The 14,374-nt window shown below is 58.8% G+C and overlaps 1 protein-coding gene across 1 annotated transcript; it reads right to left on the minus strand.

Annotated features, from left to right (window-relative positions):
* Positions 1 to 14,373, minus strand: UNC5B (unc-5 netrin receptor B). Its single transcript, XM_026046311.1, has 17 exons — positions 14,250 to 14,373; positions 6,967 to 7,188; positions 6,702 to 6,845; positions 6,404 to 6,507; positions 6,136 to 6,316; positions 5,646 to 5,813; positions 5,404 to 5,568; positions 5,248 to 5,280; positions 4,052 to 4,246; positions 3,454 to 3,843; positions 2,896 to 2,983; positions 2,539 to 2,710; positions 2,098 to 2,331; positions 1,571 to 1,720; positions 1,271 to 1,435; positions 880 to 1,058; positions 1 to 678 (listed from the first exon to the last, which is right to left on the minus strand). The coding sequence occupies exons 1-17, from the start codon at positions 14,371 to 14,373 to the stop codon at positions 513 to 515; spliced, it is 2,880 nt and encodes a 959-aa protein (XP_025902096.1). The 3' UTR covers positions 1 to 512.
* Position 14,374: the final 1 nt, after the last annotated feature.

The raw sequence follows: 14,374 nt of genomic DNA on the forward strand, positions 1-14,374 counted from the left end.
TTTTCTTTCTTTTTTTTTCTTTTTTCTAAAAAGGTCTCATCCAAAGATCTGGATAATAAATTACTAGCGTTTCCTAAGAAACTGTTTTTTTGTTCTTGTTTTCCTTTTTCTTTCTTTCTTTCTTTCTCGTGTGCCATATTAAGCTGTCCGAAGCTCCTGGCAGGAGTAAGTGTCCTCTCTAGCTCGCACCGCTCTCTTCCCCCCATGTGGACGCTGTCGAAGAAGGAGGGGAACTGAAGGGAAGGGGGACCCGCACCAATGAAAGGAGAAGGAAAGCCCTCGACTCGAGAAGCCCTGAGCCCTCCCCGCGCCGCTGGGAGGAAGAGGAGGAGGAGGAGGAATGCTGTGTAACACTTGAATTGCTTGTAAACGCTGAGGCTCTAAGGCTGACAGTGATGCAGGAAGGGAGGACTGGGAGCCTTCCCTCCCCAGCAGTTTGGGAAGGGGCTKGCATCGGCTTTGTCCTCCCGCTCGTCCCTCCATGCCGTCCTCCTGGACCATGAGGAGCATCATCAACAGTCGCCCTCCGTGGCCATGACTACCAGCATCTCGCTCTTGCCCATCTCTTCTAAGGCACTGGCCAAGGTGTTGAGGTCACCGTCGTCTTGGTGCTTGGCTTCCCATAAGTCCAGGATCACCCCGGTGGGGCTGGCTTTGGTAGCAAAGTAGTTGAGATACCTGCGGAGAAGGAAGAGAGAGAAGGTCCTGGTTGGCATGAATATCCATGAGCCATGACACAAGTGCCTACCCGAAAGGTAGGTGAAGATGGACACCATAGAGGCACTCCATGAAGCCTGAGTCTGAGGGCAAAGCCCCTGTTGGCTGCCAGGATGGTGTYGGAGTGGACACACAGGTTTGGTGTCCGTTGCGGGAACGCACCGGTCCATGGAAAGCTTCTGGGCGAGAAGTCTCCAGTCATTTCCCCTGGAGTTGGGAGCATCCAGGCTGTTGCAGATCTTCTGCCGGATGGAGAGGGGGATTTTGAAGGCGTAGGGTCCCACTTGGGTGGTCACAGCACTGCTGTGGTGTGAATGGAGGCCATCAAAGGTGTTGGCATTCTGCAAGGGGAAAGACAAGATGAGATGTTATCACCTTGCAGGAGGGCTGAGGAAGAGGCTGTTTCTTCACTCCCCCAAGCATTCTTGGCYAACAAACATCCACTCTAGATGCGGTCTTCTGGGCGGTGAGGGATAACTACATGGACCGTGCCCCTCTGTCCAAACCTGGAGCAAAGCACGGCCACGTGGCCCTACCTTCCTTCATGGCTCACCTCTCCGAGCRTGATGTGGAGCTGGAAAATCTGCCCTTCCCCTTCCACCTGCCGCACGCAGATCTTGCAGGTGAGCTCGCAGGAGGCCTGGCTGTACCTCTCCAGGGTGAAGGTGCAGTGCAGGGCTCGCTGGCTGCCGCTCCAGATGTGGTAGAAGGGGATTTCCTGCGCATCAAACCGTGACCTCAGCCAAGCTTTGCAAACTCAGCAGAGGCTCTCCGGAGAAATCCCAGCTCCTCCCACGTTAGTAACAGACTTGGGGCCCTGCTCTCCTGGCTGCCCCAGCCCTCGGCTCCTCACCTGGTACTTGGCCAGCAGCTTGCTCCTCCACAGCGAGTGGGGAATGTCGTGGATGGAGAGGCGCAGGTTGTGGTAGCTGTCCTTGAACGGCAAGGGCTTGGGCTCCTCCAACAGGTAGCCACCCAGCGTCTTCTCCAGCTCCAGCACCTCCTGCAGGGCATAGGGAACCATGAGATGCAGGACCTGGGTCACTGCRGAGATGCACAGGCTGGTTTGCTCCTTTCTCCTGCTGCACTGACTGCGCTGTCCTCCCGAGCCAGGTCTATTTCTGCTTCATCCAGCACCAACGACAACAMGTGCTACAAGCCCTGTGAAGGCCTCCATCTACCCAAGGAATCATTGAATCATTATGGTGGGAAAAGACCTTCAAGGTCATCGAGATCATCAAAGAGCCCCAGAGCCCTGCTGTATCCAGTTCTAACACCACAGTAGCTCACGTTCCTCTTGTCAAGTCACATCTTGAGCTTTTGTGACTTGGTAGTCACCAAAGAGCCACAGGCCACTGTCGCTGTCTGCTGTGACATTACCTTCAGTGCATCTGGCGTGTCCTCCAAGCAGTAGACTTTGAGGCTGTACTCCAGGGAGGTGCAGATGGTGGGGGCAAAGATAGCCAGCTGGAGCCTCTTGATGGCTGAGCGAGAGTAGGGCTCTCCCACAAAGGCGTAGGTGCCAAGCTGGTCTAGCAAGACGTGGCAAGACTTCTCTTCCAGCTGGCAGTAACACGGAGTGTTGAGGGTCTCCTCATCAAGGGTCACAACTTCCTACAGGCAGAGACAGCCAAGTAAGGCCCCACCGTGGCCCTTTGCCCAGGGTGATTCCCTGTTGGTTACACGTCCAAATGTGCTCCTCTCAGGGCATCTTTTATGGAGCTCCATCCCCCGGGAGCCTGATGCCCAGCATCTATAGGAGGAGTCCACATCCCCGCTGCACGTCCTGCGATGGCCGTGTGTTCCAGGATTCTGCCTTACCTCCCAGGTGCCCTGGTGGGACTGCGTCTTCAGCTGGAAGAGCCAGTCTGAGGAGCTGACGTCGGCGCAGTGGGGAATGGTGAGCACGACGGGGCGGCACAGGAGCAGGCCCGTGGGCCCGCAGGTCACCGCGGGGCTCAGCGCCGTGGGCTGATGGCCTTCAGTGGGCAAGCTGGGGAGAGAGGGCAGCTCTTGGCTATAGGGACGGCAGCAGGTGACAAGGAGCATGGGCAAGGACCGGGAAAGGGGGTGTCTGATGAGGCCCACCACTGGGGAAGCAGGCCAACTCAATGGTGTGGGAAGGGGCTGTGCCATAGCTTGACGCCACCACCAAGGGGCCCGGCATGCAGGACTCACAGGGCGCTCTCCGCCTTGCTGAGGACCAGGTACATCTCGTAGAACTTGCCCTGAGGAATGGCTCCGTGCGGTACCAGCAGGCTCACCCCTAGCACAGAACACAGGCATGCCGTTAGCCACGATGAATCCAGCCTCCCTCTCCTCATTGCTATGTCCAGCTTCAGGTGGTGCAAGATGGAGCCAAGGGGCTGCCACCTGGCCACCAGATCTCTCCACCTCCCCTACCACCCAGCCATGAGCTCTACCCTCCTCCTTTACCAACCAGCCATGAGCTCTACCCTCCTCCTTTACCAACCAGCTGTGAGCTCTACCCTCCTCCTTTACCAAGCGACCACCAGATCTCCCCTACCACCCAGCCACCAGATCTCCTCACCTCCCCTACCACCCAGCCACTAGCTCTACCTTCCTCCCTCACCACCCAGCCACCAGCTCTACCTCCCTCCCTCACCACCCAGCCATCAGCTCTACTGTCCTCCCTTACCACCCAGCCACCAGCTCTACTCTCCTCCCTTACCAACCAGCCACCACGTCTACCCACTTCTTTAGCCCAGGACTTACCTGTGCCTGGGATACTGAGCCTCCCTCCGAGGTAGCCGAAGGTGCCACTGGCGCTGTTGCCATGTTCCCGGGGCAGGCTGAGGAACTGCTGGGAGCCCAGGGTCTTGCTCCGCACGTTGCCAAAGTTGTCCCTGGTGCTCTCGCCCGGGTACATGCCCATGGCTGGGACCCCTCCAAGCAGGTCCGTGGCGTCGTGGAGCCCCRTGGAGGAGGAGGCCGTGGAGGAGTTGTACACTTTGATCTTGAGGCTGGGCAGCGGGTCAAGCAGGGGCGAGTTGGTCATGGGGATCTTGTCGGAGGAGTCCTGCAGGGCGTACATGGGGCCGCGGTACATGCCCGCGCTGGCCGTCAGGTCCGGCTGCATCGAGGGGTGCAGCAGCTGCGGGTTGTCTGCAGGGACAGCGGCGGGACAGACATTGGATGATGGCATTAGCGGAGAGGAGGGGAGCTGAAACCACTCCRCTTAACTGAGAGGCAAACCTGGAAAACCCTCTACAGGTTTCATCAGAAGCCAATTCCTGTTCCACTCCTTCCACCTTTTCCCTGTTCCTCCGGATGATCAGACAGCCCTTAGGAGACACACAGGCTCCCTTCTTACCATGCCTGGAGGTCTTGAAGTTGACGGGGTGAAAGCCTCCGGTCAGAGCGGCAGACGAGTCCGTGATGTCCGTGTCGAAATCCCGGCACCTCCTCCGGTACACCACCACGCCGACAGCCATGAGGATCACGACGAAGACGAAAACAGCCACCACCAGCCCGGCGTACAGGGCCACATCACCCGTGGCCTCCAGCACTGGGAGAGGAAAGACAGAGGGAGCATTAGAAGCGCAAGCCTAGCCCCATCACTGCACACCAATGCGCTCACCGARTGCGGACACCAGCCCGAGGGAAGCGCTTGTGCTGGGTCTGCTGGAGACACCACAGTGGGATAGGGGAGGCAGAGCAAAGCTAGACAGCGAGGAGAGCGAAGTCCCCAAGCCCTGCAGGACACCTGGCCACACGAGCACAAAGCAGCACGAGCATTGAGCCTTTTCAGCAGGAACCCAACAACCACCACAGCTCATGCACGTGATGCTCTCCATCCACCCAGAGATCATCCATGCTACCTCCACCTCCATGAGGCCCTCGAGGGTGCCCTGCACGCTGCCATGGGGCAAAGCGCCTCGTCTACAGCGAGTGGCGGGGTCTGGACGTGCTCACTCGCACCGCTCGGCCCGTCCCTTCCAGTTGTTCCCCCTTCACCAGCACCTTCTTGTACCTATGGCTTCACGCTCGAGCACAACCCTGGCCTCAGCCTTGCGATCACGACCAAGTTCAGACTGCTTCCCTCCAGTGCATTCGTTCGAAGGGGGAACCTGCGCCAGCTTTGCCAAGCAGCTCACAAGCTCTTCCAAGGCAGCCCCTTCCCTCTGCTCGCAGAGCGGGGGACGCACCCTCTGCATCAGCCTCCTTGGAGGCCAGAAATGCCAGAAACGGGAATGGAAGAACCCAGGCCCTGATGCCTCCGGGGATGCCCAACTTGARGAAGATGAGGGTAACTCAGTAGGGCGTTTTGGGGGAGCAACAGGCAGATGTCCACAGGTTTCTCAGTTGGCATTCCCGAAGGCAGCAAGGGGCTTGTGACCTCTGGAGCACGAGGTGCAGTTTAATGCACAGAAAAGCTCAGAAAATGCACAGTTTCCAGCTCTCCTTCCCCAGGACCCGAGGGAGGATGAACCCTACCAGGGATGAAATGGAACCAAACCACACCAACGCATCCCAACGAAAGAGAATGGCCATGAAATGAGGACTTACGGTGGCTTTTGGGTTCGCTTAGAACTCTCTTATCTGTCAGGGAAAACAAAGTTAGAAAAGAGGCGGTGAAAATGGTGATGGTGGGATGGAAGCGAAGCGAAGTGCAGACCCGAGYGGACGCCGGGCGGGCGCGGAGCGCGGCGCGTGGGCACTCACTGTGCGCGCAGAGCCCGTCCGTGCAGTTCTTGGAGTCGAGCAGGCCGCCGGCGCAGTCGCTGCCGCCGTTGCGGGGCGCCGGGGCGGCGCACTCGCGGCTGCGCCAGTGCGTGCACTCCGTGCTGCACGCCGACCACTTGCTCCACTCCGTCCACGCRCCGTCCACTGCGGGAGAGAGCGCGGCGAGCTTCAAGACCCGCTCCTCACCTCCGCAGCCGCGCGGCACCACGAGTCCCACCTACCTGGGCACAGCGTGGTGCAGGTGATCTTCTGGAAAGGCTGCCCGTCGCAGAAGGAGCCGCCGTTGAGCGGCGCCGGGTTGGTGCAGGTGCGCGTGCGCTTCTGCCAGCCCCGGCCGCAGCGGTTGTTGCAAGGAGACCACTCGGACCAGGTGGACCAGCCGCCGTTCACTGGAGGGGAAGATGGAGAGGGTCAACACACAGAGTGTCGCCTCAAGCCACAGCCACGCGGATAAGGGGGCCCGTTCCGACAGGGAAGCTTGAGGATGGGGCTAAGTCTACAGTCCCTCTGTCCTCCCATCTTTGCCGACACCCTGGAATGATCCACCCCCTGCAGAAGCAACTCATGAGGCTCCTCCACAGCTCGTGCACCCCATGCACAAGACAGCCAAGCTCAAGCCTTCTTAATGCTCTTTTTTTTTTCCTCATGCTACACATATTTTTTTGGTTCTCAAAAGCTTCTGGCAGCACCAAAGGGGGACATAGACCTCACCGTAGACGATGACGGCGGCCGTGGTGCTCCGGCGCTTGGCCACGATGTTCTTGGCCATGCAAGTGTAGTTAGCGGTGTCCAGGAGCCGGGCCTGCTTGATGATGAGGTTGTGGTCGATGGTGATGAGGAAGTTGGTGTCCTGGCTGGGGTCGATGACGTCCTCGTTCCTCAGCCACTCCACCTGCCAACGGAGAGCAGGACATGGGGCAAGGCTCAGCGGGGCAAGGCTACGTGACAGAGCGTCCCTGGTGGTGGGAAGGGCGCTCACCTCGGCCTGCGGCACCCCCTCGGGGGGCCGGCACTGCAGCAGCACCTCTTGCTCCAGYGGCACCTCCTTGCCCAGCGGCTCCTGGTCAAAGTTCTTCCTCAGGTCTGCGGAGGAGAAACCCAGCGGTCACTCCACAAAACCTCAGTGCGACGGAGCGAGGYAGGATGGAGTAAGGGATATTCCCCGGGAATAACACGGCCATCCCATGCCTCCCGGAATCACTAGGTGGTGCTGCATGCCTCCTGCTCGGCTGCACGGGAAGCCGCTTGCTGGCGGCAGGACCAAGAGCGACGCTTACACGCTATGCGGACGTACGCCCGGCGGCTCTTGGTGGTGCCCGCGGCGCTCCAGGCCACGCACTGGCACCAGTAATCCTCGAGGCCGAAGAGCTCCTCCACCTGCTGCCGCGACACCTCGATGTGCACCTCCCGCACGAGCAGCCCTGCGGGAGACAGAGCGTGAGACGGGACGCGTCCGGCGCATCCCGACGGTGCCGTGACGAGGGACGGGGACGCGCGCTTCCAAACCGCCCCGTTCCCAACGCGCCTCCCGACAACGCTCACCGGTGAGCTCGTCCAGGCTCTCGGTGGTGACGTGGTCGTTCTGGTTGACCCACTCGCCGTTGCACTTGAAGTAGATCTGCGTGGCGGGGTTGGCGCGGCAGGCGAGCGCCACGGGCTTGTTCTTCACGATGTAGGCGTCCTGCGGCTCCAGCGAGAAGCGCGGCAGCAGCTCCGCCGGCGCCGACGGGAAGGAGTCGGGAAGCGCATCCCGGTACTCCAGCCCTGCAGGGAGACGGGGGGAAGCACCGTGAGCCTCAGCTCTTTGCTTGGGTTCATCCCTCCCTCGCTTGGATCGCGGCCTCTCGGGAGGCGTCGGGAGAGACGGCGCCAAGGAAGCATGAGGAGCGCTTGGATCTTTCCCACTGCACAGGGACACGGAGGCGGCTTCCAGGGTGGTACCCGCGAGCATCGCCCGGCGGGATGTGGGATGCAGGCAAGGCCAAACAGTAACAGCGCCGCCCGTTTTAATCCCGGGGGATTATCCGCAGCATCTGCTCCCCGCGAGCCCTCTGCCCATGTTCACAGCCAGCGCATCCCGCGCGCACRGCGGCGACAACCCGCACCCCCGGGCCAGCACGAGGACGCCCCGTTCCCGCGTTATCCAAGGAAAGCGGCCCCTTCCCAAGGCTCCCGGCCCGCGCGGCGGCCGCCCCTGGGGGAAAGCGTCAAAATCCGCTCCCCTGCCGCCGTTATCCCTGCGAACACGCGCGGGATTAGGGCAGCATTAGCGGCCGCGCCGCTCGCATCCCTCCCCGCGAGGATTAAGCGCGCGGGCAGGAGCGCCGTCCCCGCGGGCGGCTGATGCAAACCCGGCTCTGAGCATCGCTCCGAGTGTATATGATAACTATAGGGGCTTTATTTATTTGCTCTGGCTCGCACGAGGGGGAAAAGCGGAGCACCATGGCTCAGTTGCAAGGGGAAGAGTCAGTTCTGCAAGGGGGAAGACAAGAGGGGAATCAGAGAGGGACTTGTTGCCCCACCAAGTCCAAGAAATGACTAGTTGWCTAGTTACCCCTCACCGTGTTGCTACAACACTATCATATCCATCAAAAAAACAACAAATACACAACAACAAAAATAGGCACCAGGACACCGGGGAAAAAAAAAGACTCATCCTGCCCCAAATTGCCCCCGAGTTCAGCGGAGGGGGAGGAACCGTCACGAGACCTGCTGGGTAAGACCCAGTTTATTCAACTATCTTTAAAGCCGCCCTTAATCTTCCAGATTTGCTGCTCTGGTCAGAGAGGAGGGAGAAAAAAAAAAAAAAAAAAAAGAGGAAAAAAAGAAAAAAAAACCCCAAAACAACAACGTGCAAAGGCTGAAAACATTTTTTCCGCTGTCCTTTCTCTGCCCTTTTCTTCCCTTCTCGTTTTACAGCGACAACGGGGGACACGTGGGGAGAAAGCGAGGGGGAGGGGGAAGAGGGATGGAAAGAGGTTTAAGGCATAAAAAAAGGAGAGGAGAAATAATCCCTGCTGCTTTGGAATACCAAATATTAAGATTTTTTTTTCCCCTGCCCSCCATGCTTCAGCGCTTTATCCTCGCCCACTAGAGGAGAAAAGCATCGGGAGGGCATCGGCTTAGAGGAAACGGCTTCCGCGCCCCCTTCTCTTCCTTGGGATTTAATCCTCGTGCCAGGGAGCTGCAGGTGGGGAGCCCTGACACGAGCAGGCCAGTGCTCAGCCCAGCACTACATATAGATGATATAGATGATATAGATATAGATATGGACCAAGTGGCCAGGGCTGGCACCCAGCCCGTGGCACTGGTTTTCCAGGCGGGATTCTCCCTCTGCTCCGGAGCGAGGTGGGACGGCCGCGCACCCAGAGCACCTTCCTGTCCCACCATTGAGAACTTCCACCTTTTGAGAGCTCTTTTCTTCGCCGCGCCGCCGACGGTGCCGCGCTGAGCAAGCCCTTCCACCTTTTCTTCTGCCCCGTTTCGCCTTCCTCCCTTTGTTCCCGGGCACAAAACCCACGGAAAAGCCGGGAACAGGTTTGGCCGGGCAGGTGGTATCACCAAGAGCACCTGCCTGGGATCAGCATCCGCATCCTGGGCTTATGGGGACAGATGCCAGGACGGAGGGACACGCAGGAGCCCTTAGCTCTCCAAGGAGCAGGATGCTGCTCCCTGGCCTCCCTATATTGACTTTAGGGAGTCAATATAACCCCGGAGGGACCGAGGAGGCTCCTCTCCTTCAGCATTGCCATAGGTTGCATCACTGCCAGGGCCTCCTGGGGGACATTCCCGCTGCTCCAGCCTCCCTGCTCCACGCGGAGGAGAGCGGCCAAGCGAGGCAGCCTAGGACGGGAAGGTAAAACAAGGGCAACTTCCTCCCGGAGCCGGCCGGGATATTCCCACCGCGTCTCCGGGAGGAAAATGCCCGGCGGCCCGTGGAGAGAAGACGTCATGTGGGAAAAGGAGCCCCTGACAAAAGCGGCGTGCGAGCGTGGCTGTGTGCGGGGCCACCGCGAGACAATAGTGAATAGAGCGYGGATTATGTATCCTGAGCTGGCGGCCCCCTGGGAATCGCGTTGGAAAAGCCTTTTTTTTTTAAAATTATTATTATATTTTGCTCGCCGGCCAAAACAAACAAGTACATAAAGGGCCGAACGCGGAGGAGCCAGGCAGGAAGTGAGGAACATCTGGGAAACATCTGGCCGCGGCTCTCCCACGTGCCCGGGGTACCTGCTCCCGGTTCCGTGCGTGAGACACGGCATCCATGTCCTAGGCACTACGTATTCCACTTGAATCCCCACAAAAATGGGTTTTTACATTTATAAGGGGTTTTCGCCTCTTTCGACGCACGATAAAATCACCTCCAATGGGAGCATTATTTGCAACGGGATTGGGGAGAAGGACACTCCTCTGCATGGAGGTCCCATCTCCTGGGAAGAAAAATGATCTCTCGAGCATAGACATCCTTCCCACCAGGGCATGGACCACTTTGCATCCATGCACYGCTCCAGCATCCGCAAGAAGCCGTAAAAAATGATCGCACTGCAGCTCGCGGCCCTTCTCTTTCTCCAACTTTTCTCCTCTCATTTCTTTTTAATGCTCGCCCCGGAGGAAAGGCATCAAATATTAACGTGGGACACTTTGGAGAAGTCGCGCCGGATCCTAGGGGCTCCGCATGATCCCGAGTGGAAGCGCGATCCCGCTCGTCCATCTCCGCGCCGGTGCCTCACAGTGCATGGTCAGTCAAGGAGGAGGAGGAGGAGGAGGAGGATGAATGAGCCTCTTCTCTCCTTATCGGCGGCCTGGGGCTCTGGCGGGGAGGCTGCTGATAAGGGCAGCGGTGCTGGCGCCAGGCGGGATCCTTATCTGCCGCCGAGCAGGAATGCAGCCCCCGGGACCCCCGGTGCGGGATGCGGGCCGGGATCTGCGGAGCCATCCTTCCAGTCGGGCCGTGCAGCCTTCGCTCCCTGCCTTGCATCCAGTTATGGGGGTATTTAAACAAATAAAGGGAAAAAAAGAAGGCAAAAAGGGAAAAAAAAGAGGGGCAAAAAGGGGAAAAAAAGGGGGGCAAAAAGGGAAAAAAAAAGGGGGGCAAAAAGGGAAAACGGGATGATGAAGTCACCGGCAGCAGGCCTATGTGCCCAGGCAATGCCATGGCAGGTACCGACTCGCCTAATTAGCGAGCAGCCTAATTTAAAAGCAAGGCACTCGCCTTATTTCTCCGCTGGCGGCGGCRGCGCCGTGGCCTCCGGCGGGATGGGAAGGCCAGCGCAGGCACCCCGGGGTTGTCAGTGTCCCCCTGCAACAAGGGCCTCCCGGTTCCTCTTTGGGGAAGGGAGAGCTTGGGGAGGATACGTAAAATGAAATGAAAATCAAGGGGAGCACGAGCCTGGCATTGAGCGGGCCTGCAGAAACAGCACCCCGTTTCCCCGTGCTTGTCACCCCCATGCCACAAGGATACAATAAACAGGGAAACAAGGGGGAAAACAGGCTGTCAATAAACTGTCCTTAGGAAAACATCATCATCCGGGCTAATTAAAAGAGTCTGAGCGCGGCTGCTTCTCATTAGAGGCCCCAGGTAGAGCTTGGGGCTGGCCCCATAAGTTGTATTYTACTTAGTCCGGCTCCGGTGCTCCGGCTCCGACACCATCCCCTGCTTTGCTTTAAGGAGCCTCAACGAGCAAACATGAAGGAGAAAAAAAAACTGAAAAAACACACATTATTAGCCGGAAAAAAAAAAAGGAAGAAAACCTATTACTGCAACCCTGCACGTCCCCAGGGCTTTAGGGGTGAGAACTCTCCTGCAACACAGCGCACTGAGTSAATGCCTTCCTCAACAAGCATTTGTGCAGTTTAATTACTCCAAAAATAATAACAATAATGGTGCCTAATGCCTCTCCGGGCATGCAGGAGCAGTTCCCCCCTGGCTCTCCGGCGTTTCTCGCTCCTCCGCGCGGGCCAAATTCCTGCTGCTCCTGCCCAAACGCACGGAGCGCAGGGGCTCCGTGGCCACGCCGGCCCCAAGGGGCTTCTTCACGGCCGCTTCCTCTTATTCCTTTGCTCCCAAATCAGGGGCATTTGCCCCGTCCCGGCAAGAAGAGGAACCCGGAGCTCAGCAGCACTAGACCAAGTGGTTGGCGCAGCCAGCAATGATCTCAGCCACGAGGCATCGCGAGGGGCAGTCCCATTCCAGCTTGAAAAATAGAGCATTTCCCCCTTTTTTTTCCTTCCTCCCTGCTTTTCTTTCCCTTTCGATCCAAGCGGATGCCCTTCCCCTGCATCCCGGCTGCATCCCGAGCAAACAGGCCGCTGCGGAGCACCCGGCGGGACCGGTCCCGACACGCCGGCGCGCTCGGGGCCCACTCCGGAGCGAGTCGCCCCGCTTTGCATAACCAGCCCAGCCCGGCGTCGCCTTTCAAAGCCCGGCTTAGTCACCACGCCGAACCCAGCCCTCGCCGCTGCCCAGATCTGGAAAAGCAAGATCCAAAAGCCAGCGCAACTACTTCTATTATTATTATTATTATTATTATTATTACTATTATTATTATTTCTTGTGTTATTGTATAAATGTTAGGGGCTGGGTGCTACACCTCAAGCTCGCACAGACGCCCGCCTACCCGCTTTTAAAGCTGCGCTTTACGGGTGGCAACGCGGAAGCTGCAGGCCGGGGATAACTCGCGCGGCGGCTCCTTCCATGCAAAACCGGGAGCCCCAGGTTATCCCCGCACGGTATTTTTAACATTCACCACCCACGCGGACGCCTCTACCAGCATTTCTTGCTTGGCCACTACAGAAACTGCAGCACTAAACCTCTCCTCCCGAGCAGGCAGCCCGCACACCGAGAAAAAATAAAAATAACCAGAAAAGAAGGGAGGAATTGCAGAAAAAGGGGAGCGGACGCTTGGCCTCAGGTCAATGACTATTTTTAAGGGCAGCGCAGTTGGGTTTCATCTCGCCCCCACGCTGCCCGGCCCAAGGAGGGGGYGGCGGGCGCTCCGAAATAGCTCCGGTCCCGCGCGAAGAAACCCGGCAGCGCCAGCCAGCAGCTGGCAAAAACACCCGGCCCTCGGGCTCCGGCGGGTATTTTCGCCACGGGGAGGGGTATTTTGGCCACAGGGGCGGGTATTTTCGACGCAGGGTGCTTTGGGGCCACGCGGCCCAAAAGCTGCCGCTTGGGCACGGCTGTGGAGGAGGGTGGCAGGAGGGACCGGATTTGGGTCCTTTTTGGGTCCTTGGCTTCCTTGGAGCCCRGCTTCTTGCTGGGTTGGCAGTGGTGAGGAAAAAAAGCAGGAAAAAAAAAATTAAAAAAAAAAAAGAAAGAAAAACAGAAAACAAGCTGGATTCCTCCCCCAAGAGCCACTTTCTGCCTTCTTCAAAGTGGTATTTTTCCATTTCTCTGCTTTCCTCTGCCCCCTCTCAATAAAAAAAAAACCAAAGTTACTTCTTCCTGCCACCGTCACGTGGAGAAACCTGCACCTAAAAAAAGCTGCTGTAACCAAGAAGCCAAAGGACGAGGGCAGGGAGGGGAAGAGACAGGAACAGCAGAAGCAACAGGTCCCCAGGGCCACCTCCTTGAGCGAGGCCAGGAAGCCCAGGAAGCATCGGGAGCAGGAACAGGAGTCCTGGGAGAAGCGGGGGCCTCGGGAAGGGGGGGGTCCCCCCTTTTCTTTTGCAGGGGAGCTGCACCTCGCAGTGTGCATCGCTTCCCGATGCTCCCGGCGTGGGAGAGACGGGCACCCTCGGGAGCTCGCGTGACGAGTTGTTTTCTCACCGAGCGGCTCGGCGGGGAAGGAGCTGGCGCCGGAGCCCCGATTCCCGCAGCAAAAGAGSGGGGAAAAGCATCACTCGCGGGGCACGTATTCCAAACACACTCCGAAGAGGAGCCCGGCTCCAAGCGCCGCTCCTCTCCCTATTGCCAAACAGCACGGCAAATAACAGAGAGCACCTCTGTTATTAAATATAATGATCTCTCGCTCGGCAACGTCCCTCCCTCCTTAATGCCAGGCGGGGACGTCTCTCTCCCGAGCCGTCACCCTCGCTCCGCTCGGCACAAATAAGGTTTTCCTGCTCTTTTTTTTCCATCCCCCCGCTCCAGCCCAGCTGGCGAGCGGCGCTGCCACGGCGGCCGCTCCGCTGGGAAGTGAATGAGGCCATTGCCATTCCCGGCTGGCGGAGCACACTGGAGCTTTGTATCGCCAAGGCGGCCAGGAGCAAAGCAAGAAAATATATATATATTAATCCAATTAGAAAACAACCTCCCTCCCCGAAATTCCTCCTCGCCTTAATTGCACTTCAGAAGCAAAGGGCTTGGCTCATTTTCCTAGGAAAGCGGCTTGTCAGGAGATGCCTTGAACTGCCAGCGCAACAAAATCCCCGGCTCGGCGGCGCCTTCGCGGCCCTGTCACATGTCCCCGGGCCACGGGCAAGTGGCCCCGGAGCGCCYGTGTCCGGAGCGACGGCCTCTTCCAAACTCCGGAGCCGGCAAACTTTACGGGTCTTGGCTAGAGCGGAGGATGCTTTATTTACCCGGGTGTAAACGAAGGCGGTGTTAATGAGCTGCAGAGGAAAAGCGGGTGGTTTGACGGCGGCGGCCCTACCGCGAGAGCAGGGAGGACGGACGGATGCTCCTCCACGGGCAGCCGAGCGCCCGTGGAAAACTTTGGAAAAACGCCCTGAAAACAGCGCTCAAACCAGCGGCCGGGCGCGTTGCGAGAAAGCACCCGGCCCAACGCCAGGCTGAGGGGASTGAAAAACGGGGTGTTTGGGGCGAGCGGGACCCCGGGCGCGACCCCGGCGGGGAGGCCGGCGGGGAGGTCGGCGCTTACCTGCGGCGCGGAGCGGCGCGGCGAGGGCGAGCAGCGTGGGCAGGAGGGCGAGCGGCGTGGGCAGGAGGGCGAGCGGCGTGGGCAGGAGGGCGAGCGGCGGGCGGGCTGCGGCGCGGCGCGGCATG

The sequence above is a fragment of the Nothoprocta perdicaria genome, unplaced genomic scaffold (genome assembly GCF_003342845.1).
Source record: "Nothoprocta perdicaria isolate Ctin4 unplaced genomic scaffold, notPer1 scaffold_431, whole genome shotgun sequence".
Classification (NCBI taxonomy): domain Eukaryota; kingdom Metazoa; phylum Chordata; class Aves; order Tinamiformes; family Tinamidae; genus Nothoprocta; species Nothoprocta perdicaria.